This window comes from Columba livia, chromosome 7 (assembly GCF_036013475.1).
Source record: "Columba livia isolate bColLiv1 breed racing homer chromosome 7, bColLiv1.pat.W.v2, whole genome shotgun sequence".
NCBI classification, from domain to species: Eukaryota; Metazoa; Chordata; class Aves; order Columbiformes; family Columbidae; genus Columba; species Columba livia.
The window spans coordinates 41,256,494-41,282,223 of NC_088608.1; the positions used below are offsets into that span (position 1 = coordinate 41,256,494).

A 25,730-nucleotide genomic window follows, 5' to 3' on the forward strand; every position below is an offset into this window, starting at 1 on the left:
GCTGACCACGGTCTCCAGAAAGAGAGCTTGTCACAAAAAGACTGTCGCAACTCAGACAGAGGCCTTGCCCCGAACCGTGGCTGTTCAGGTTTCTGGCTGCAGGGATTGCCAGAGCCTGCTGCTGCTTGGGGAGGATGGCCAGCATCCCACATGTGTGAGGTGTGAGCTGGTGCAAGATCTGCTCAGCATGATCGCAAATCTTAGGGAGAAGGTCCAGACACCGAGGTCCATCAGGGAGTGTGAAAAGGAGATTAACTGGTGGAGTAACTCCCTGATGTACCAGTCAGAAAGGTCCCAGGGGGATACCCTCCAAAAGGTGATGGACCCCCTGCCCTGTCAGGCAGAGGGGGAAGACCCGAGACAGCCCCTGCCCTGTTGCTGTTGGGCTGAGGTAGGGGACCACAAAGATGATGAGGGTTGGAAGCAAGTTCCAGTTCAGCGTCACGGGCAACCCCCACTCCTTACCTGCTTTGCTTCCTCAGGTGCCCCTCCGTAATAAGTTTGAGGCCCTGGAACTTGAAGAAGAGGTAGGTGAGGATGTGGTGCAAGGCCCACCTACAAGGCCACATAGAAAGAGGCAGTTGACCCCACACCTCAAGACTGACTCTGATAAGAAAGAAAGAAGGGTAATTGTAGTAGGTAATTCCCTTCTGAGAGGGACAGAGCGCCCAACATGCAGAGTTGACCCTCATCAAAGGGAAGTTTGTAGTCTACCTGCAGCCCAGATCAAGGATATCACCAAGGCACTCCCAACCTGGTGCACTCAACAGTGAACTGGCTGAAGGGAAGAAGCCAGAGAGTGGTGGTCAATGGTACCTGGCGTGGGTTAGAAGGGGGTGGTCAGTAGGTCAGAGAGGTTCTCCTGCCCCTCTACTCTGCCCTGGGGAGACCACACCTGGAATATTGTGTTCAGGGAGCAGAGCCCTCCCGGGCTCTTTTAGCTGCCTTGACTTACCTGGGGTTTTTTTGGACTTCAAACGAAAGCAGAGAGGACCTGAGTGCACAAGTTACTGTGCACACCAATGAAAGAGGTAAGAACTGAACCAGAGTGTCCAGATCTCCTGAACCCAGCACTAACAGCCGCTGCAGGAACATTTTGATCCACAAGGGTTAGTACCAGTTCTCTCAGGAGCTCTGCTGGTGCAGAGACTGTTGGAACTTGCAGCTGTGAACAGGAGGGAGCACATGAAAGCAAGAACATCGCTTTGAGCTACAAAACCAAGACTGAGCTGTGTTGCCACGGGTGAACTGATCTGATCTGCTGGGCTGTGCATTTAGGTTTTCTGTGTAATACTGAAGTGATCTAGAGTATGCTGAGGCAGATACAGGCTTTAATAATCTGACTAAAATATGTTATCTTCTTTTTTCTTCTCTTCATAGGGTTAAAAGGGAAATAATTGCATTGTTGCAAGAATTCAGCTTATCTATGGGTCTCTTGTTTTTCTTTCATGCTACCTTCATTCTACCTGATTTCACCAAATCCTACAAGGATTTTAAGACCCTCTCACAGCCCAGCTACAGCACCAAGTGGGCACCATTAAACCAGACTTCTCCTCCACAGCTTTCTTTTCAGCGCTGTTTGGATTTGCAGGGAGGAGCAAAGAAAAAGAGAATAGTAGACAATGAGGTAACAATTAACTTTAGAAATACATATACTGGTCCCCTGCAACTGCCTAATGTTTGGTCATCACACACAGTATCACACAGTATGTTTGGGATTGGAAGGGACCTCAGAAGATCATCTAGTCCAATCCGCACTTGAACACACCGCTTGAACAATTAAAATTTCAGGGCTTTTAACTACCACAGCCTTAAGCACAGCAATAGCTAAATTAGAAAGGATTTCTTTTGAGGACACTGCAACAAAATCCTGGTTTGGGGAGGCTGGGGTTTGGGTTCTTTATGAGCTGTTTGTTTTTCCCCTCCGTCTCTAAAATGTCCCCTAGTCACACAGAATGGTCCGTACGCCAGTGACTTGCCTCTTGAATGCTCTGTGTAGTCTCCTCGTCTTCCTTGGTTGGTTCCTCAGACTCTCCTGAAGGCTGTGCAGAGACTCCACATCTTCCTCGCGTGTCTTCCTCCTGGGTGTCCTTCTCCTTTGTCTCCTCCAACATCTCCAAAGACACAGGTTCCGAAAGGAGATATTCCGAGCCTGTTTGAAAACAACAGAAAGGCAGTTTTGAAATGCCAATAGCACGACATTTACTTTTCATGTCCTTTCTCTTTCTCTCTCCCTTGTGAAACACCACAATTGAAAAAGATCAGCACACAGACAAGGAAGATGCTCAGTTGCCGAGAGAAAAATTCCATCAGAGTTCCAGACCCGAGCGGACGGAGGAAGGAATGCGGTCGACCCAATATGAGTGATAAGCATACCTCAACTTTATTGATGCACTAAGCTGATTTATATAAGACTTACAATAATTATGCATACTCGTCACCTATTAATTGGATAGTATACAGTAATTATGCCTACTCGTCTTCTATTAATTGGATAGTATACAATAATTATGCCTACTCGTCTTCTATTGATTGGATAGTATACATAATGAGCTCAACCTTCTTGTGGTTTCTCTGGAATGCAACCTTCTCACCCTGCTAGAGATAATTCCCCAGCTTGTTTATCTAAACGCTCAGCTGAACCAGAGAGCAACCGCTCAGTACTTTTCCACTATGCTACACCAAACTCATGCTAACTGAGGCCTACTCATGCTAACTTAGAACAGAATTCTCCTGATACAACGGATCAATAGAGCCATGCCCCTTCTCTATTAGCCATGTCTCAACAATTCCCCCTTTTTCTCTTTGGGCTAATAACACTTCCTTGCTAAAAGTAGCATCAATTATCTTTAAACATAATTGCCTAATACATGAAAGACAACACATACCAATAAGCAATACAAGCAAAATAAAAGCAATTCCTACCAATACTGGTTTAAAGAATGACAACAGCCATGAAGGAAAACCTAGCGAGGCCCACCACCTAGCTATTGGAAAGCTAATCGACAAGATGCATTATTAAAGGGTAAATGAGCTAAACAAGCATCAGGTTCCCCCGTACAATTACAGTTGTTCCAAACAGACACATTATACAGTCCTGTAAGCATCTCAATAGATTCATTGACTGATAAAGGTATTCCAATTAGACACATCTTGAATGGCTCTTGAGCTGAAGCGAGACTCAGACAGAAATTAGGATTGTGCGTCTTATTGGCCCAAGTTAACCAAATGTTCTGTTGCTTCATCAACAAATGCGGGACAGCGGTTGTACCAATGGCAGTCAAAATAAACACCATCAGTCCTTTAATGCTGGCCGAGTCCATTTTGCAGGTACCTATCTTGGCCCTGTAGGAGTAAGTACACACATGTACCCTCTGCCAATGTATTGAACTTCTGCAGGCCCTTTCCACTGTCCAGTTTCTGGGTCTCGATAAAACACCTTCATTTGAACAGTTACTTTCTTTGAGAGACCTGAATGCACTTTTACTGGTGGCTCCTCATCTGATCCAAATATACAGAGGTAATTTAAAACAAACAATGTTTTCATAACCCTTTCTTGACTGTCCGTGATACTTTGAAATTTCTGCAAATATTGCTTCAGCGTTTGATTCATTCTCTCTACAATTGCTTGTCCCGTTGGGGAATGTGGAATCCCTGTAACATGTTGTACTCCCCATAACTGACAGAATTTACGCATCTTCTCACTACAATAAGCTGGCCCATTATCCGTTTTAATCTGTGCTGGTACCCCCATTACAGCAAAACACGCCGTCAAGTGACGAATTACATGACTAGCTTTTTCCCCTGCCTGTGGCGTTGCCCATACAAAATGACTATATGTATCAACTGTAATATGTACATATTTGAGCCTACCCATTGAGGGCACATGCGTCACGTCCATTTGCCAGATCTCATTAGGACCCAACCCCCTAGGATTAACCCCTACGCCTAGACCAGAACCATGATGACTACACTGAGGGCAAGTCCGTACAATTCCCTTAGCTTCCTCTACAGTGATCTTAAACTGTGAATGTAATCCTTTCGCGTTCTGATGGAACACACTATGTGATTCTCTAGCCTTGGCAAAATCACTAACAGGGGCAGAACATGCTACCAACCTATCTGCTCTAGCATTCCCTTCCCCAAGGCCACAATCCCACATATGACTACGGATGTGAATCACTGCATATGGTTTTGTTCTTCCTTGAATTAATGTACGCAACTGTCTAAACAGTTCTCCCAAACGCAGTTGCTTAACATCCTTAATCTGAGAATCTTCTATCCTGTGTAACACACCCGCGACATACAGCGAATCGGTCACAATATTAATTGTTTCCTCTCTCCACTTCCCCATGGCCCATACAACAGCAGCAAGCTCCAATGTCTGCAAGGAATCTCCCGGAACAGCTTCCAGCAAGTGGTGGTGCCACTCACCACAAGCGATCCAGGTAACTGCAGCTCTTCTGGACCTTTTTCCTGCATCCGTAAACACTGTCTGGGCATCTTCTAGGGGTGATTTACTGCGGAGAGGTTTCTGCATCCATTCATTGTGACCAATAAACTGCACTATTGCCGCCTTTACAGGAGACAAGGATATAGTTGTAGCTGATGAGAATAAACACTCACACAACTCCTCGCTATTCTGAAGGTACCACTCTATTGCTTCTTTTTTCATCGGAACATATATTGTCTGCAACTCTTGCCCTGTGATCTGAATTACATGCTTCCTACCCTTCCTTATTAAATCTGCTAAGGTTTCGACCTTTTGCTGTATTGACTTTCTTGGCTGTAGCTTTGGAAATACCCATTCAAGTATCCCAAATTCCTCCCGCTCCCCCTTTTTCTCTTTATGTTGTGTAAGAGCCCCAATTAAATGACCATCTGTTTGAAAAACAGAAAAATCTACAGGTATTGCAGGGTCACGTCTCCTTGTAAAACCCAATGTGATTAAGTGAGCTAAATTCTGGATCATTTGTTTTTGCTCCATAGAGAGATCCACCGGAGTGGAGGGATCGGTTCCACGCAGCAATGGTCGTAACACCTCTAACTGCGTATTGGTAATACCCACGACAGGCCTTAACCATTGTAAATCCCCCATGAGTTTCTGAACATCATGAAGTGTCCTAATATCTGTGGTAATATGCGGTTTTTGCGGTCGAATTTGGGAGTCAGTAATTTTCCACCCTAAGTACAACCACGGTTCTTGTCGCTGAATTTTTTGCTTAGCAATTACTAAACCCTCCTTATACAACTGACAATGTAAAAATTGCAATTGTTGCTCAGTAAAGTCTTGTTCTTGTGCAATAAGAATATCATCCATGTAGTGATACACCATCGCTGTAGGCCAGGCATCACGAATAGGACGCAACGCATTGTCCACAAACAATTGACACAATGTCGGACTATTTTTCATTCCTTGCGGTAACACAGTCCATTCAAACCGCTGAGCAGGAGCTTCCCTATTAATCGCTGGCAAAGTGAAGGCAAATCGCTGTGTGTCAAGGTGGTGCAAAGAAATAGTAAAAAAGCAATCCTTCAAATCCACAATTAACAACTTCCAGTGTTCAGGAAGCATTGCCGGATTCGGAAGACCAGGTTGTAATGCTCCCATCGGTTGCATTTGTGCATTTACAGCTCTCAAATCATGAAGCAGTCGGAACTTTCCTGATTTTTTCTTAATCACAAATATAGGCGTATTCCATGGGCTTGTTGACAGTTGCAAATGTCCTTGATCAAACTGTTCTTGTACCAACTGATGTGCTGCTGCAAGACTTTCCATCTTTAACGGCCACTGCTCGATCCATACAGGGTCATCTGAAGTCCATTTAAGAGGGATCGGGAAAGCCCATTTTGCAGTGACCGTTAGCGAAAAGCCCTTTCAGTTGTCAAAATGACTCCTAGCTGATCCAGTATATCTCGACCTATTAGTCCATTTACACCTGCAGGAAGAGTCATTACTGTAACAAATGTATTGGCTTTTCTCCCGTCTATGATGAACAGAATACGTTCAATACTTTGACGTACTGATGAATGACCTCCTACTCCTTCAACGCCCCCGTCCATAGGTTTTGTTGGCCAATCCTGAGGCCAGGCGCCCTCATCTACGATGGTCAAATCAGCCCCAGTGTCCAGTAACATTGTAAGTAAAATAGATTGTCCTCTAGATTCCATTCGAACTGACGCAGTTGGTCGCCGGCTCATTGACATAGTTAGCATCACAGCAGGTCCTGTCGATCCAAATCCACCACCTCCTCTTTCTGAAGATAATGCTGGCGTCATGTCCTTTGTTAATTGCGGAAGTGGTATCAATTGTGCTATTTGACTACCCTTCGGAATGAAAATCGGAGGAAACAGTGTCTGAACCATAATTTGTACAATCCCTTTGTAATCGGCATCAATAAGTCCCGGGATAATCGTAAGGCCTTTCATACCACTCGACGAACGACCAATTAACAATGCCCCTTGTGATTGTCCATTAATTATTAAAGGTCCTTTAAAGGTGGATGGTATCTTTTGTGGCCGCTGATCGATCAAACTGATATCTACTGAGGTTGCCAAGTCCAATCCGAGGCTCCCGGCTGTTGCAGGTTGGAGCGTACCAGTGGAGCAGCTGTCACTGTCATGTGGTGCTCTCTCTGTAGATCCTCTGGTGTTTCGATTGCTGGAGCTGCCACTTTTGTCGGAGCGCGGCGGCTCGGCGCGCTCATTCTCCCGTTTCCCGAGAAACATGCTTCAGTATTATGACCGCTAGATTTACAGTTCTCACACCAAACTCGAGGCACCCGGCAGTCACGGCGAAAGTGACCTTCTTTTCCACATCTGAAGCATTTATTACTCTGTCTTCCCTCATTCGGGCGTGGTCGTCTTTCTACTTCCACAGGAGTAGCACGTAGCGGGGCTAATGCAGCAAATGCCTGTTGCTGGGCTTGCAGGAGGTCTCTCCCTAGCTTCTCCATAGCCTCTACCATCATGGCTTGTGGCCCTACCGGAACTCTGCTCATTCTGTCTAACATAGCTTCTATGGTAGCGTCTGCAGGTAACGTCACTAAGATACCTCTAGTTACTGAATTTGCATTCTGCAATGCACACTGTCTTAACAAAGCTGCCCTCATCCAGCCTGGTACATCTGATTGTTCTATTGCTGAAGTAATCCTGTCTATAAATTGTGCAAATGATTCATCCCTTTCTTGCTTAATACTCATGTACGACGGAGATGGCTGTGATGTTTTAACATGCTCAATGGCTTCTCGAGCTGTTCTCATAGCCTCAGCACATTTTTCGGGGCCCATTTCTAATTGAGCTCGAACTTGAAGGAATGGTCCTAACCCCATTAACTGTTCTACCGTTACATCACTTAAAGGATCATTAGGATTTCTCGCTTGCTGTACAGAAGCCTCACAAAATCTCTGCCAATGTGCTTGCCACAATAACAACTGTGACTGTGTCATTATCATTCTCATTATTACCTTAATATCTTCTGGACACAATAACGTACTCCCAAACAAATAATTTAAAAGCTGTTTAGTCGGCTCTCCATGCAACCCTGATTCCGAAACTGTAGCTCTCAACTGCGACAATAATTTCCAACTAATCGGATTATAGTGCCCGTGCATATCTCCATATCTATCTCGCTCAAATAGTGCGGGGAACGCAAAAGGTGAATCTGGCCCAAAATCTCCATTGTCTGCAGCATCCTCCATTACCTTTTTCCAATTAACTAGTGCTGGACACCTGACTGGTCTCTTAGATGTATCCTTTACAACTTTCTCCATCTCTGACTCACTTATAGCTTTCCGATCGTTATACTCCTCACAACTTTGTTTCTGCTGCTGCGACTGCTGTACTTGATCTACATTCCAACTAGAACTCAACTCTGCTTTCTTTTTTACACACACCGATTGCCAGCACGGAGAAACAGGAGCCTTACATGTACTAAATAACAAATCGTCTTGTCCTGAGGGTGGCAGCGTTGGCCCCCCTGAAAACGCAGATATGCCTGTTTCCATCGGCGGAGCGGAAGGCTCCATTTTGCCGAGTTTTTGTGAAGCTACCGCGGCTAAATTCTTCTCCAGTTTATGACGCTTAATATTATTAATTACTTCCCTCCACGGTTTCATCAGTTTCTTAGCTGTTTTATCCTCGTCTATGATCATATCCCACAACACATCCCCCAATTTCCTCCATTCTCCTTCATCAAATAATAAATCAGGATCCTGAAAACAGCCTTTAGTTTTTCCCAATGTTACTAGACCAGCTAGCTGTTTAACGTAACTATGATCAACACCTCGCTTTTCTAAAAAGCTTTGTAATAAATCTAGGGCTACTTCTAAATCCATTTCTCTGTTATTCATCATTTTAACCCGTTTCTCCGTTATTCATCACTTTTAATCCGTTTCTCTGTTATTTATCACTTTTAACCCGTTTCTCTGTTATTTATCGCTTTTAACCCGTTTCTCTGTTATCTATCTCTTTTAATCCGTTTCTCTGTTATCTATCTCTCCGTTATTCATCATTTTTAATCTATTTCCCCGTTATTCATCATTATAGTACGGTACCTCTTGCTAAATTAAGAGACCTCTTGCAGCCCTTGTTTCCTGTAGCCCAGCACTGGCGAACTTCAGTCGGTTCAGGCTTCGGAGACGACACACCGCAGCAAAGTGTTCGGTCGATCTTGCCCGCCGGTCGCTGCTCTCCCGGTGCCTTTTGCTTCTATCCGCCGCTTCGGATCGCCGGTTCGGGCGCCAATTGCCGAGAGAAAAATTCCATCAGAGTTCCAGACCCGAGCGGACGGAGGAAGGAATGCGGTCGACCCAATATGAGTGATAAGCATACCTCAACTTTATTGATGCACTAAGCTGATTTATATAAGACTTACAATAATTATGCATACTCGTCACCTATTAATTGGATAGTATACAGTAATTATGCCTACTCGTCTTCTATTAATTGGATAGTATACAATAATTATGCCTACTCGTCTTCTATTGATTGGATAGTATACATAATGAGCTCAACCTTCTTGTGGTTTCTCTGGAATGCAACCTTCTCACCCTGCTAGAGATAATTCCCCAGCTTGTTTATCTAAACGCTCAGCTGAACCAGAGAGCAACCGCTCAGTACTTTTCCACTATGCTACACCAAACTCATGCTAACTGAGGCCTACTCATGCTAACTTAGAACAGAATTCTCCTGATACAACGGATCAATAGAGCCATGCCCCTTCTCTATTAGCCATGTCCCAACACTCAGTCACGTTCATTAGACCCAGCGCCAGCCACTCTCAGCCCAGGGCACGGTTACCTGCAGCCAAGGCCCCTTCCAGCTCCCCTCGGTCGCTGCTTTCTCTATCACAGTCGGTGCCGCTGTTCAGTGGCCTGAGCCGGTAACCCAGACAGCGCATCTTCTTCTGCCTCGCCTGCCCTGCGTGTGTCAGTGCGGTGCTAAGGCTTGCTCCACCAGGACACCTCCAGATTGAGAAAATGGGTACTGAACGTGTTTCTGGAAGCCACCTGTTTTTCTAGGGGAGGCAAAAATGCTTTTCCCAGCAGAAGTCAGCTCCAGCCCTTCTCCCTTTTTGCTGTTATGACTCTTGCCTTCCACCCTGTGCAAACTCCGAGCTTTCCAAAGCCCAGACTTCTACCCTCCAGCTCAGTCAAAATGCAGCATTAAGACTTGCTTTTGCATTCGGTTATTTCATGTTCACTCTTAAGATCCCTCAGAATCTAATCTCTCTTCTGACTCTCCTTATTTCCATCTTTTAGAATCTTCTCACCTCTGCCAAGGCTGCTTCTCGCAGATCAACACCTGCCAGAAGCTCCCAATGGTAAAAATCACTGCCAGGCTTTTTCTTTCATATGCTACCAATATACACTCGGTAACAATTTCAAACTGACCCACCCAGCTTTGAGATGCACCTTTGTTTTGATGCCAAAAATGCATCTGCAGTTCGCAACAGTGACACAAGGATCCTGTGGGACACAGGAAATGTTTCCATGAGTAACAAAAAAAGTGTCAATGATTTACAGCCTGCAAGTTTTGCGTATCACTAGTGATGTGTAAATACTTGCTCTTGCTGAGATTTACCTTCATACTTGGCCCTCCCTCCTTCCCATGGTTTGCTCTACCCATGCTCTTTTTTTTCGTTTTCATTACATGCTTTGAGACAGACTTCTACCCATTTGCAAAAATACCAGGACAAGACAATAGAAACCCTGGCTGTGACCTTTAGGCACTATTACAATGCAAAGGTTTGGTTGAAAAACACCCCTAAGATCATGGAGTCCAACTGCTCCCCCACCCCCAGCACTGACCCGTGTCCTGAGACCCTCATCTCAGGTCTGTTCAACCCTCCAGGGATGGTGACTCCAGCACTGCCCTGGGCAGCCTGTTCCAATGCCCCACAGCCCTTTGCGGAAGAAATTGTTCCCCACATCCAACCTCAACCTCCCCTGGCGCAACTTGAGGCTGTTTCCTCTGCTCCTGGCACTTATTCCTGGGGAGCAGAGCCCGACCCGCCCTGGCTCCAAGCTCTTTTCAGGCAGTTCAGAGATCAGAAGGTCTCCCCTCAGCTCCTGTTCTCCAGCTGAACCCCCAGGTCCCTCAGCTGCTCCCATCACACTTGTGCTCCAGCTTGGTGAGGCCAAGTCCCAGGTGGTCAGTGAGGGAGCAGGTGGGATTGGGGAGGGGTGAGGGGCAAAGTAATCCATATAATGTCCAGCCTCACAGGACTATTCTCCTGCCTGTCCAGATGTCTCCAGGAGACCCCCTGGATCAATACCCATTGTAGAATGCTGCTATCACATCTTGTATAAACCAAAAAATGATAGAAAACAACTCGGAAAGAAAAACCCCTCTTTTATGAAATCATGTTTGAAATCTTCACCACGAGGTATCTGACGGAAAGCTCTCCCAGGAGTTGTCCGAGTGCTGAGGACTGTCTCTCAGCCGTTCCTCCCAGCAGAGCTGTTCCAGCCTCGGATCCTCCCTGTGGCTCCTCTGGCCGCTCCCGCTGTCCCGCCAGCCCAGCCGGTTCCCGAGGGAACGCTCCAGTTTCTTGCCCGGTGTCCCGGTGGCAGTGCCCCGGCCCCACAGGGACCCAGCGCGGGGCTGGGGCGGGCACAGGAACCGGCAGCAGCAGGTGAGGACGTGCACGGTGGTCCCCTCTGCTCTCCTTCCCTGGGGGGCCGCCCTGCAGTTATTGACATAAAGAACAACTTGGTGGTCTAAATAAAAGAGGTTGCTGTGAGCCAAGAGGAGAAAACAAAAAGGGGAGCCCAGAGAAAGGGGAGGGGAAAAGACATAGAGAGGGAGAGGGAAGTGGGGGAGTAGAAGAATCAGAAGGGTTTTCCCTTAGAAGCAGAAAGGAAAAAAGGAAGGAAACTTTAAGAACAGAACCCCCAGCGCCGTCCCCAGTCCCGGCTGCACAGCGGCGCCCAGAGAGCCGGTGCAGCCGCTGCCTGGGGAGGAGGCGACTCTGCAGCCTCCAACTGTGGTGTCACCAGCTCCCATCGCCCCCGGGGACACGCTGCCCTGACAAGGCTGGCAAGGCCGCCCCGCTCCAGGGACTGGCGCAGCCACCCCACTGTCCTGAGCAAGGAGGCAGCAGCCAATTCTCCAGCCTCTGCAGGGATGGGAACAAGAGCGGGGGCCTGGCCCTGCACCCCAACCCAGAGGGAGGGCAGAGCCCTGGGGTTTAGGGGCTCTCCCCGCCCGCCTCCTGCTTAGCAAGGTACCAGCATCATTCCTGCACTCCCCAACACAAGCGCCAGATCCAGAGGCACGAGGCACCTACTAAAGTCTCTGGGCAGAAGCTCAGACTCACCTATGTGTCGGAAAGCGCCAGCTTCTTGGCCGGTGGTGGTGACATGGTGCTGCTGGGCTGCGGAGCAGCCCTGGCCGACAAGAAGGCTTTCAGCTTTGCCAGCACCAGGCTGGCAGAAGCCCTGCTGCGAGGGTCCCTTGCCGGTGTCCCGGTGTTCTCCCCGCTGCCCCACGGCTCCTGGCCAGGGATGGGCTCCGGCAGCCCAGGGGAGGCGGGCAGGGGCCCGGGCTCCCAGCAGCGCTTCCGGGGAACCTGCGCTTTGGCCCCACTGGTGTGACTGGGGCCACAAAGTCCTGGAGCCGCTCTGGGCGCGGGTGGCGGCTGCGAGGAGCGCGGCTTCTTGGGCCTCTGGGCTGTGTCACCGGGAAATGCTGCAGCCGCGCGTTTGGCTTTCAGGGCCAGCTTGGGTGACGGTGACCCAGAAGGCAGCTTGACACGGCCAGGCAGGCTGGAGGCAGCTTTGGAAACGGGACCCTCTGAGCTCTTCCCGGGGCTGGGGATCCTGAGGAAGGCAGAGAAGGGCACGTGTGAACCGCCAGTGTCTGAGTGACTGCAACATACTCATCATAGCTGCGCACGAGAACCAGGAGCCAGAAGCTCCAAGGAGGTGAGGAGCTCTTGATCTGCAGGAAAACCACAACAAGGGGCTGGAGCTCTCTCTGTCACCCTCCCCCGAGCCAGCACATACACGTGGGCACTGGGGCTACTTGGGCCAAGCTCCTTCCCACACCCAGGCATGTGCCCCCAGCCCTGTCCCACACGCTGAGCAGGGACAGAGGGACCGGGGACACAGGGCACGCTCACCTGAGGTAGAACAGCACATACGCCTGCTGGTTAAGGACCACCTTGATGTTACTGGGGCGGACCACGTTGTCATTCATTTGGTACCACTGCCCGTCGCTGGCCTGCAGAGGGAGAGAGAACGGGGTTGGGCTGTGTCCAGGGACGCTCCTGGCCTGAGAAGCAGCAGGAACAGCGCCCGTCAGCAGAGCTCCGCTCCCCAAAACCCCCAGGTGACCCCGGGCAGGTGAGGGGTCTCTGCAAGAGCAGAACTCCACGCTTCCTGTGATGGAGCACAGCCCGTACCCCACAGTGCTCCACACCACGCACCTCTGCTGAGCATCCTCCTGCCGACCCCCAGCACAGAGAGGTGCCAAGAGAGCGCCCTGGGCTCACCTTCACGTAGCAGTAGTAGTGTCCTGCGTGGCTGCTGTACCCCGAGTGCACCAGCACCGCGTAGAGCCCGTACATGACCGGATCCCCACTGGTCTGGGACATGTACGGGCGGATGTTCAGGAGCTCAGGGTAGCCCACGTCCTGCAGAGAGAGGATGTCTCAGAAGCCTGCACAGCAGATGGCAAGAGCAGCTCAGCTGTCCTACGAGTCCCGTCTCGCGAGGGAGGGGGAACCCACTCTCTCCAGGCAGAGCCCACGGTGAGGAAGATGCCGGGATGAGCCAAACTCCCACCACAGCACAGCACAGCTGGGGAAGGGCTGCAGGACTGCGGTAGAGCTCGTACCGCGCACAGAACCACCTCCCACCCTGCTCGGGGCAGCAGGGCCTCGGGACAGGACACAGCCCCGCTCTGGATTGCTGAGCACTCACCTTTGTGATCTTGCCTCCGGTGAAGTCAGCAAAACGCTTCAGAGCAAGCGTGAGAACCCTGGGCGCTCGGTGGATGGTGAAGCGTTTGGTTGCTGACACTTTCTTCTTGCATCTGCACAGGGAGAGATTGAGCTGTTCATGCTGTTCCACCACCCAGGTGCTTGTCAGCCCTGGCCAAGCCACAAACCCCACGGAAATGACCCTGGTGAGAGCGGGTTCTGCTCCAGGGCACCTGCTCACGGCCAGGTCTGCTGGCTCAGGTCCCTGTCTCAAGACGGGGGAGATGAGGAGTGACAGGCTTCATCGCAGGCTTCACAGCCACGCACCTCACGGTTTAGCGGTGGAGCAGGTAGAGAAGCCCTCCTGTACTGCAGCTGCCCTCCTGCTTCCCACCAGCACACCCGCGGCCCCTTCCCGCCCCAGCCCCGCACACTCACTTGTCACACAGGTAGGCGTTCTCTCCGCCCAGCAGGTCTGGCTTCACAAACAGCTCCAGTGCCTGCTCTACGTTTGCGGCTTGCTGCCAGGACAGAGGAGAGGTCAGGGCCAGGCAGAGGAGGCAGCGCAACAACAGAAGCTGATTCCCTCTTGCCTGCACCGTGCCTGACACTGGCAGGTTAAACAGCCTCGAGCAGTAGCGGTGCAGCTGCAGGAACATCCCCTGCAGAGCAGAGCTCCTCCCCACCTGACCCTGCCCCGGTACCGTGATCTCCACCGGCAGGTCCAGACAGGGGTCAAAGGTGTCCGAGACTGCTTTGCACATCGAGCACTTCACTGCAAGAGAACGAGCAGTGAGCACCCCCTGGCACAACACGGCACCACCACCCCCAGCACAGCGCAGGCGGCTGCCGTGTTGCCCTTTTCCGCGTTTGGGCTCTGGGACGGCAGCACCAGCATTCGCAGTCTGTACGTGCTGGGACAACAAGTGTTGCGGGACAGCTGGCAACGTGGGTTCCTTTGCTGGTGGCAATGAGCTGGGGACCCACAGCCAGCAGCTTCGTGACCCACAGATACCAAAAGACTGACCAGCTGCAGCTCTGCATAATTTGCGCATGCTTAGTGACTTTCCCAAGTTACTGCAAGGCTCTCGGGGAAACAGCAGCCCTGAGAGTCACAGGCCCAGGCCCTGGCAGCCAGCACTCACCACGGGACCGCAGGGAACCGCCAAAGATCTGGTGGATCAGGGTGGTGGCTTGGGTCTGGCGATCCAACCTAGAGACGGCAGCTGGGATCACACAGCGCCCACCCCAAGAGCCACCCCCACGGGCCAGCGCTGTGTCCTCAGGATCCAAACCCAGCCCAGTCACAGGATTTGGGGACAGAACGGCATTTTGCTGGGGTGGAGGTGTCAGGAGAAGGCAGACAGCAGCCCACGGCTGTGTCACAGAGGGGCAGAATGCTGGGCCATCCACCCCAGACCCTGGAGTCAGCACCTCCCTCCATGAGCCCAGCCCGGGGGACACGTTCACCCCACAGTCCCCTCCCACGGGCACAGGGGACCAGCAGACAAGGGCAGTTGTCACCACCAGAGGCCCCACATACTCGGTGCAGTCGGGCAGGCAGGCCTTCTGCATGGCATCGATGGTGAAACGGAGGAACTCGTGTGCGTCCTCTTGCCTGCCGAAGCGGATGTGCGGGGCGATCTCTGCAGGAGAGGGAGGGATCAGCCGCAGCACGCGCTGCAACAGAGGCAGGTCCTCCCGCCCTCCCTCGGGGCAGCGACTGCGGGGTTTGAGCTCCCTCGGCCCAAACCAGACGTCAGACTCATGTGGGCCGTGGGGGAAGCCCCACAAGGCCCGTGAAGGCCCTGGCAGGCTCAGTGAGTCGTCTTGGAAGAACCTCTGCCAAGACCTGCCCTGATCTCAAAGGTTCTGCTCCTGCAATAGTCTCTGCCCTCCTGCACGGCTACAGGAGGGGACGCGAGGGCAGCCATCCTTACTCTTGAGGTCCCGGACAAAGGACACTGGCTTTATCACGCTGCCGCTGTTCGCGAACGCCTGCGTGACGTGGTTCTGCATGACGCATGTCACGCAGAAGCCGCTTTGGTGACCTGGAGTGGGAGAGGAGAAGACAGGACATTGAGGACAAACCCAGGAGAGATGGAGGCAGTACAGGGGACAGGGAATCTCTGGTCCAGCACGGCTCATCCACGCTCAGTTTTCCTATGAGCTCTGTGCTGCAGCAGAGCTCTGGGGCATCCCGGGGTCACAGGGACCAGCACACACCACCCCGGCTGGAACAGCCCCAGTCACAGCACCAGTCGCTGCAACCCTCCAGATGAGACAGCATCCACGTGGAGGGGAAACAGGGCACAGGGACTCGCTGATGAGCCCACGGGTCAGCCCTGAGGGGTCGATCCCACCGGAGCCCTACGGACAGGGCTGTGAGCCCCACGTGCTCCCCTCGGTCACGGCTCGGAGCAGAGCCCACCAGATTCCCGTTCAAAGCCGCCTGTGAACAGCACCTGCAGCCTGTACGCAGCCTTGTGCTCTGCGCTTACACGGTCCCCACAGGCTGCGGCTGTTTGGGACCCCTGCTCAGACCCTCATGGACCCATCTTAGTCCTGGCTGTGTCCAGCACAGACAGAGCCTCTCAGACGCAGGATGCAGAGCTCGGGAACACTGCTACGGCCAGGAAAAGTGGATGCTCCCGTATGCAGGAATGTCCTCTCCACGGAGAAATGGGCAGGAGGGAGCAGAGAAGGCACATCCCGGCAGCCGCACAGCCCCGGCAGAGCCGTGCGCAGGGTGCTGAGCGCAGCCCCGGGACAGGCGGGCGCTCCCCTCCCCACTCACAGGTGCGGCTGTGCTCCCTGGAGAGCAGGTAGTTGGCGAGCGGTGGCGTGTACGTGAGGCACTGCAGGGTGGCGTTGAGGAAACAGGTGTTTCCCAGGTTGAGCAGCCCGGCGCCGATGCGCTGGACACGCTGCCACTGCATGGCGAGGCGCCCTGCAGGGAACAGCCCCTTCTGGGGCGCAGGGACGCCGTCCCCGAGGCGCCCCGGGGTCCGGTCGCTGCCTGCGGGGAGAGAGAGGCGGGTGAGCCGCGGGCTGCGCAGCGCAGGGAGAGCCCCCCGGCCCTCTGCACCCACCCTGCTTGCCCGGCTGTCCCTCCTCAGCGCCGCGGGGGTGCTCGGCGGGCTCGGTGCGGGGGTTGAGCAGCAGGTACTTGGCCCGCAGCAGCTCCGGCTGGCCGGAGAAGCCGTGGCTGGCGGGCTGGAACTCGATCTTGTGCAGCAGCACCTTCGTGGCCGAGGTGCTCAGCAGCCGGCCCAGCGCCCCGGCCTCGCCCGCGTCCCGCTGCGCTTTCAGCAGCTCCCTCGGCTTCGCCGTGCCCGCCATGGCGTGTCGCCGCACGTGCCACCGCCTCGAGGTCGCGCCGGTCTCTCGGCCTCTCCCTCTCCAACACCACACACGCTTCCCGCGCCTCCTCCTCAAGTCCCGCCCTTTGCTGCGGTCGCTCGCGCTCGGCTCGGCCCACTGACTCCTCCCCTCGCCTTCGCCGTCCGCTCCGCTCCGCGTCCAGAACAGGACTGAGCTGCGCCTGCGCGTCCCGGCAACGCCAGGGGCGGAGCCTGCCGGGGGCGGGGCTTGTTTGTGACGCCATCGCGCTCCGGCCACGCCCCAGGATCATTAAATGGTCACACACTGTGGTTTCAGTGCAGGGGAACCTGGACACCGTGGTGGATTTGGCCGACAAAAGCCTCTGCAAGTCTTACAAGGCCAAGGCGCAAGGTGTGCGCTGGGGGCGGAGCAAACCTGGTGTCCCGGGACAGGCTGGGATGTGACCGGCTGAGCAGTCCTGAGGAGAAGGGCGTGGGAGTTATGATGGGTTTATCTATATTTACTAGAAGTCTCTTAGCATTTTTTTATTTTACTAAACGGTGTTTCTCTCAGTCCAAATTTCTCCCTTCACTTTCGATTCTTTCCCCTATTGGGAGGGGAAGGGGTAGTGGGTGAGCGATCAGCTGCCGTGGTTGTGTTGCCAGCTCGGGTTAAACCACGACACGGGTGAAGGTCCAGAGGAACATCTGTCATGGTGGGGTCAGGGGCACTTGAGCTTTGTGGAGCAGCTCAGTCAATTGGGCCTCTTCAGTCTGCTGAAGGGGACACAGGGCACTGGAAAAGCAGCGACTCCTGCTTGGGGAGATGATGGGGGAGGCAAACCCTTCTGCAGTGGCGGCTGGTGGGACAGAGGCAGCAGCCACCAGCACCCTCCAGGGAGCTTTGAACGGAGCATTGGGAAAAACTGAGCAGGCGGGTGGTGCTGCCCTGCAGCAGGACACCCGGGGACTCTCGGTGATCCCCGCCTTTGGAGGTTTCAGCTCACCAGAATGTCACCCAGCCTCACCCTGGGGTGTCTGATACCCTACCAGAGACTGCCCCATCGGTCCCTTTCCCAAAACCCCTTCCGTGCTGTTGGAACGATAAAGGACTCAGCATTCCAATTTAATGTGAATCACGCAAAGCCATTTATTACAGAAACAAGCTTCCTTATATATGCAACTATTCTCCGATCGCACGTCCACGCTCCAAGCATGTATTCACTCATTGGATATCATCTATGTTCCCGAGCTGTCCACACGCTGGAGTCCCTCTGATGACAGGTCCGTTGATTTACGTCACGTTGAGGCCTTGTTATTGTAGAAATGCCTCTCTCCCATAGCAGGTCCTGTTTTCAGCTTTTCGGAGTGGCCTTGAGATTCCTTTGGGCCTGACTAATTCAACAATAAATCTCCATCTAACCGAAACCCCTCCATACGCGGATGCTGAGGGAGCTGGCTGAGGTCATTGCTGGACCACTCTTCATCATCTTTGCCAAGTCTTGGGAAACGGGAGAGGTGCCTGAGGACTGGAGGAAAGCAAATGTCACTGTAGTCTTCAAAAAGGACAAGAAGGAGGACCTGGGGAACTATAGACCAGTCAGGCTCACCTCCATCCCTGGGAAACGGCTGGAATGACTTATGCTTGGTGCCATCTCAAGGCATATCAAGGATAAGAGGGTCATTAGGGGCAGTCAACATGGCCTCACCAAGGGGAAGCCGTGCTTGACCAACCTCATTGACTTTTTTGAGGACATAACAAGATGGATGGATGATGGCAGAGCGGTGGACGTGATCTACCTTGACTTGAGTAAGGCATTTGATACAGTCTCCCACAGCATCCTCACAGCTAAACTGAGGGAGTGCGGTCTGGATGAGCGGGTAGTGAGGTGACTGGCTGAAGGGAAGAAGCCAGAGAGTCATGGTCAATGGGGCGGAGTCCAGTTGGAGGACTGTATGTAGTGCAGTGCCTCAGGGGTCAGTACTGGGGCCTGTATTATTCAATACATTAATTAACGATTTAGACGAGGGAATAGAGCGACTTTCAGCAAGTTTGCTGATGACACCGAGCTGGGAGGAGTGGCTGACACGCCAGAGGCTGTGCTGCCATCCAGAGACCTGGACAGGCTGGAGAGTTGGGCGGGGAAAAATTAAATGAAATATAACAAGGGCAAGTGCAGAGTCTTGAATCTGGGCAGGAACAACCCCAGGTTCCAGTATAAGTTGGTGTCACGGAGGCACCCCGGGGTTATTTGAGGGACAAGAGGGTGAAGAAGTGAGAAGTAGGGTTTTAGCCCTTCAAAGTGACTTGAATACAGGTTCAGATATCAGTTGAGTAAATTATTAAGGGCCAGCAACTAATACAACAGGAGGTCCACAGAGTGCATGCAAGTGGCTTCACCCAAAACAATGCCGGAGCCACCCCTGAGTCCGGGAAGAGTCCACACTTGCCTGAACACGGCGTGGGATTATTTTTAAATACACGTGCAAATGTGCACGGAATATTACACATGCTTATGTCGAAGCACGGGAGGACACATGCAAATGTGCACGGAAAGTATAAACACATGTGCAAAATGTGCACGGAAAGTAGATGCACTCACAATCCTGCGAGGGTTAATTTTACTCACACCCGTGGCGGCAAGGCAAGCGGAGTCTTTGTCCCGGGCAGGGGGCGCCGTGTCTCCTGGTGTCAGTGGCTCAGCTCGTGCTCCAAGAGACCCGCAACAATGGGCGGACTCTCGACGAGAGTCCCGTTTTTTTATTGGGTGATCAGATCTGACTGTGGGCATTCCAGAAGCTTCTCTGCACCCCCACACTGGCTATGGGGGTGCCCCTGAAGCCTCCAAACATCCCCCACACTGGCCACGGTCGTCCAGCGGCTCCCTGGCACCTCGTCACTCCCTTCTCCTAACAGCCCTGGCCAGGGGGCTCTGGGGCCAAACGAAAGAAACTGCAGCAAAGAGAGAGGGAGATGTGTCTACTCCTTCCATGATGAAGGAGGGAGAGGGAGATAGGGGGGTTTGCTTTCTGCCACAGTTGGGGAATGACCTATTAGAGAGCAGCATAGAGGAAAGGGACCTGGGGGTCCTATGGACAGCAGGATGAGCACGAGCCAGCACTGGGCCCTTGTGGCCAGGAAGGTACCTGGGGTGGATGAGAAGGCGGGTGGTCAGTAGGTCAGAGAGGTTCTCCTGCCCCTTTACTCTGCCTTGGGGAGACCACATCTGGAATACTGTGTCCAGTTGTGGCCCCTCAGTTCCAGCAGGACAGGGAACTGCTGGAGAGAGTCCAGCGCAGCCACCAAGATGCTGAAGGGAGTGGAGCATCTCCCGTGTGAGGAAAGGCTGAGGGAGCTGGGACTCTGGAGCTGGACAAGAGGAGACTGAGCGGTGACCTTATTAATGTTTACAAATATATAAAGGGTGAGTGTCAGGAGATGGAGCCAGGCTCTTCTCGGTGACAACCAACAGTAGGACAAGGGGAAATGCGTTCAAACTGGAACACAAGAGATTCCACTTACATTTGAGAAGAAAGTTCTTCATGGGAAGGGTGACAGAACACTGGACCAAGCTGCCCAGGGGGGTTGTGGAGTCTCCTTCTCTGCAGACATTCCAACCCGCCTGGACACCTTCCTGTGTAACCTCATCTGGGTGTTCCTGCTCCATGGGGGGATTGCACTGGATGAGCTTTCCAGGTCCCTTCCAACCCCTGACATTCTGGGATTCTGTGATGCCACAGGCTAACTACTCAAGAATTACACCTGCTTTGACAAGTAAGGACGTGAAAAAGTTTCAGTTTTTTTCCTGAAGAACAAGGAGTTCCCTTACGGCACGGTCCTCTTTATGCTATTAGTGACAGTGGCACTCATTCCAAACCACGCTTGAGAGCCGCTTTATTTTTCCTTGTGTCCAAAGCTCATCCCGCTCATCCCTGGGAAGGACTCCTGCCAGTCTCTGCAAAGCACATCTCTCCAACCTTGTGTCATCCACAGGTTTCTGTTCAGCCCAGGACACTTCTCCCCATCCCTTCAGCACACTGCCAGCTCTCAGGTTTTCAGCTGTATGGAGTCAGGCCGCTCCCTTCAAAGTCTTCCCTACAAAAGTCTTCTCTACGTGCTGATGCCAACTATATCGCCTCATGATGTACGGCTCCACGCTCCTTCTGCAGAGCTCCATGGACGGGGCAGTCTTCCTCTTTCTTTCATGGTTATTCACCTTTGCTTGTTTTGTTTTGTTGTTGTCAGGTTTATTTGTTTTTGCCCCTGAAGTCTCTGTCTGCTCTGCCCACACTGACCCTCACCTGCGCAGGGAGCAGAGCCCTCCCGGCCTGGGACAGGAGTTGGCGTGTTTCCTCCTTCCTGCCAGCCTCCACAGACACCCCACTGTCCTCACTGTTCCTCGTAGATGACCCGGAGCTTCTCCTGGCACACGTCTGCCTGCTGGCGCCCGATGAGCCCCAGGCACACGCAGCCCGTCACGCAGCCCGCTAGCCTGCCTGCCCAGAGACCCAGCTTCCTGCCACCAGCCCCATGGGCCTGGCCACGCTCCTTCCTGCCCCTGGGCAAGGCTGAGCCCAGGGCGGTGCCCCGAATGGGAAGCCCAAGAAGGCTGCGAGAGACCCAGCAAAGCTCCCACGGGGAGCCCGTGTGCGAGCCCAGGTGCAAAAGGGCAGCAGGAATCCCCGTGGGCCCCACATGGGGCAGGCAGGGCTCTGCAGCTGCCCGGCAGATTTGGCAGCAGCCGTGGCTGGAGCTAAGCTGCCGTGGGGCAGGGAGGGTCCCTCGGCAGGGCTGTGGCTCACCCAGGAACATGACGGCCGCCTCACGCAAGGGCTCCTGCGGGCTCTGCAGGTACGGCAGGCTCTGGCGCAGGTAGTCCTCCACTCTGCTGCTGTCCTCCCTGAGCTGGTGAGAGCACCAGGGGACAGGGCTGGCGCAAAGCCTCCCCCGACGCCCAGGACTGGCCTCGCCTGCCTTCCCCTGCCCAGACACCCATGGTGCCCAGCACGCAGCTGGCGCCGCGGTCTGGAGGGAGCCGGAGGCTGGGTGTCAGAGTCCATTAGCAGCCGTCCTAAATGCCACCACGCCAGCTTTATTTACCCGGAGCCATCCTGCTCCTTCGTCGGCAGCTTGCTGGATCTGCACTCTTTTCAGAGTGACACGGTAAACAGTTCCTTCTTCTGCTTCTTCACCCCATCCTGAATTGTGCCCTGCCAGGAGAAGGGGCACTAACACCCGATACTGACGGCCGCTGCATGAACATTTTGATCCACAAGGGTTAGTGCCAGTTCTCTCAGGAGCTCTGCTGGTACAGAGACTGTTGGCACTTGCAGCTGTGAACGGGAGGGAGCACATGAAAGCAAGAACATCGCTTTGAGCTACAAAACCAAGACTGAGCTGTGTTGCCACGGGTGAACTGATCTGATCTGCTGGGCTGTGCATTTAGGTTTTCTGTGTAATACTGAAGTGATCTAGAGTAGGCTGAGGCAGATACAGGCTAGAATAATCTGACTAAAATGTGTCGTCTTCTTTTTTCTTCTCTTCATTGGGTTAAAAGGGAAATAATTGCAGTCTTGCAAGAATTCAGCTTATCTGTGGGTCTCTTGTTTTTCTTTCATGCTGCCTTCATTCTATCTGATTTCACTAAATCCTACAAGGATTTTAAGACCCTCTCACAGCCCTGCTACAGCGCCAAGTGGGCATCATTAAACCAGACTCCTCCTTCACAGCTTGCTTTTCAGCGCTGTTTGGATTTGCAGGGAGGAGCAAAGAACAAGAGAATAGTAGACAATGAGGTACCAATTAACTTTTGAAATACGTATACTGGTCCCCCTGCAACCGCATAATGTTTGGTCATCATACACAGCGCTTGAACAATTAAAATTTCAGGGCTTTTAAGTACCACAGTGTTAAGCACAGCAATAGCTAAATTAGAAAGGATTTATTTCGAGGACACTGCAACAAAATCCTGGTTTGGGGAGGCTGGGGTTTGGGTTCTTTATGAGCTGTTTGTTTTTACCTCCTCCGTCTCTAAAATATCCCCTAGTCACACAGAATGGTCCGTATGCCAGTGACTTGCCTCTTGAATGCTCTGTGGAGTCTCCTCGTCTTCCTTGGTTGGTTCCTCAGACTCTCCTGAAGGCTGTGCAGAGACTCCACATCTTCCTCGCGTGTCTTCCTCTTGGGTGTCCTCCTCCTTTGTCTCCTCCAACATCTCCAAAGACACAGGTTCCGAAAAGAGAAATTCTGAGCCTGTTTGAAAACAACAGAAAGGCAGTTTTGAAATGCCGATAGCACAACATTTACTTTTCATGTCCTTTCTCTTTCTCTCTCCCTTGTGAAACACCACAATTGAAAAAGATCAGCACACAGACAAGGAAGATGCTCAGTCATGTTCATTAGACGCAGCGCCAGCCCCTCTCAGCCCAGGGCACGGTTACCTGCAGCCAAGGCCCCTTCCAGCTCCCCTCGTTTGCTGCTTTCTCTATCACAGTCAGTGCCGCTGTTCAGTGGCCTGAGCCGGTAACCCAGACAGTGCATCTTCTTCTGCCTTGCCTGCCCTGTGTGTGTCAGTGCGGTGCTAAGGCTTCCTCCACCAGGACACCTCCAGATTGAGAAAATGGGTACTGAACGTGTTTCTGGAAGCCACCTGTTTTTCTAGGGGAGGCAAAAATGCTTTTCCCAGCAGAAGTCAGCTCCAGCCCTTCTCCCTTTTTGCTGTTATGACTCTTGTCTTCCAGCCTGTGCAAACTCCGAGCTTTCCAAAGCCCAGACTCCTACCCTCCAGCTCAGTCAGAACGCAGCATTAACACTTGCTTTTGCATTCAGTTATTTCATGTTCACTCTTAAGATCCCTCAGAATCTTCTCTCTCTCTGACTCTCCTTATTTCCATCTTTTAGAATCTTCTCACCCCTGCTGAGGCTGCTTCTCGCAGATCAACACCTGCCAGAAGCTCCCAGTGCTAAAGATCACTGCGAGGCTTTTTCTTTCATATGCTACCAATATACTCTCGGTAACAATTTCAATCTGACCCACCCAGCTTTGAGATGCACCTTCGTTTTGATGCCAAAAATGCATCTGCAGTTCACAACAGTGACACAAGGATCCTGTGGGACACAGGAAACATTTCCATTACTAACAAAAAGAGTGTCAATGATTTACAGCCTGCAAGTGATGCGTATCACTAGTGATGTGTAAATACTTGCTCTCACTGGGATTCACCTTAATACTTGGCCCTCCCTCCTTCCCATTGTTCGCTCTACCCACGCTCTTTTGTTTTGTTTTCATTACATCCTTTGAGACAGACTTCTACCCGTTTGCAAAAATACCAGGACAAGAAAATATAAACCCTGGTTGTGACCTTGAGGCACTATTACAATGCAAAGATAGACTGTGCGATAGAATCATTTTGGTTGAAAAACACCTCTAAGATCATGGAGTCCAACCGTTCCCCACCCCCGGCACTGACCCATGTCCTGAGACCCTCATCTCAGGTCTGTCCAACCCTCCAGGGATGGTGACTCCAGCACTGCCCTGGGCAGCCTGTTCCAATGCCCCACAGCCCTTTGGGGAAGAAATTGTTCCCCAGATTCAACCTCAACCACCCCTGGCGCAACTTGAGGCCGTTTCCTCTGCTCCTGGCACTTGTTCCTGGGGAGCAGAGCCCGACCCCCCTGGCTCCAAGCTCCTTTCAGGCAGTTCAGAGATCAGAAGGTCTCCCCTCAGCTCCTGTTCTCCAGATGAACCCCCAGGTCCCTCAGCCGCTCCTCATCAGACTTGTGCTCCAGCTTGGTGAGGCCAAGTCCCAGGTGGCCGGTGAGGGAACAGGTGGGATTGGGGAGGGGTGAGGGGCAAATTCGTCCATACAATGTCCAGCCTCACAGGGCTGCTCTCCTGCCCATCCAGATGTCTCCAGGAGACCCCCTGGATCAATACCCATTGTAGAATGCTGCTATCACTTCTTGTATACGATGAAAAATGATAGAAAACAACTCGGAAAGAAAAACCCCTCTTTTATGAAATCATGTTTGAAATCTTCACCACGAGGTATCTGACGGAAAGCTCTCCCAGGAGTTGTCCGAGTGCTGAGGACTCTCTCTCAGCCGTTCCTCCCAGCAGAGCTGTTCCAGCCTCGGATCCTCCCTGTGGCTCCTCTGGCCGCTCCCGCTGTCCCGCCAGCCCAGCCGGTTCCCGAGGGAACGCTCCAGTTTCTTGCCCGGTGTCCCGGTGGCAGCGCCCCGGCCCCACAGGGACCCAGCGCGGGGCTGGGGCGGGCACAGGAACCGGCAGCAGCAGGTGAGGACGTGCACGGTGGTCCCCTCTGCTCTCCTTCCCTGGGGGGCCGCCCTGCAGTTATTGACATAAAGAACAACTTGGTGGTCTAAATAAAAGAGGTTGCTGTGAGCCAAGAGGAGAAAACAAAAAGGGGAGCCCAGAGAAAGGGGAGGGGAAAAGACACAGACAGGGAGAGGGAAGTGGGGGAGTAGAAGAATCAGAAGGGTTTTCCCTTAGAAGCAGAAAGGAAAAAAGGAAGGAAACTTTAAGAACAGAACCCCCAGCACCGTCCACAGCCCCAGCTGCACAGCGGCGCCCAGAGAGCCGGTGCAGCCGCTGCCTGGGGAGGAGGCAACTCTGCAGCCTCCAGCTGTGGTGTCACCAGCTCCCATCGCCCCCGGGGACACGCTGCCCTGACAAGGCTGGCAAGGCCGCCCCTCTCCAGGGACTGGCGCAGCCACCCCGCCGTCCTGAGCAAGGAGGCAGCAGCCAATTCTCCAGCCTCTGCAGGGATGGGAACAAGAGCGGGGGCCTGGCCCCACACCCCGACCCAGAGGGAGGGCAGAGCCCTGGGGTTTAGGGGCTCTCCCCGCCCGCCTCCTGCTTAGCAAGGTACCAGCATCATTCCTGCACTCCCCAACACAAGCCCCGGCTCCGGAGGCACGAGGCACCTACTAAAGTCTCTGGGCAGAAGCTCAGACTCAC

General features: G+C 52.7%; 1 protein-coding gene across 1 annotated transcript; it reads right to left on the reverse strand.

Moving 5' to 3' along the window:
- Nucleotides 1-11,821: 11,821 nt before the first annotated feature.
- LOC135579962 (ubiquitin carboxyl-terminal hydrolase 36-like) lies at nt 11,822-16,768 on the reverse strand. The gene is made up of 11 exons (XM_065070016.1): nt 16,519-16,768; nt 16,224-16,445; nt 15,367-15,477; nt 14,970-15,072; nt 14,572-14,639; nt 14,131-14,201; nt 13,865-13,947; nt 13,428-13,539; nt 12,998-13,138; nt 12,626-12,726; nt 11,822-12,323 (listed from the first exon to the last, which is right to left on the reverse strand). The coding sequence occupies exons 1-11, from the start codon at nt 16,766-16,768 to the stop codon at nt 11,822-11,824; spliced, it is 1,764 nt and encodes a 587-aa protein (XP_064926088.1).
- Between the last annotated feature and the right edge of the window lie 8,962 nt (nt 16,769-25,730).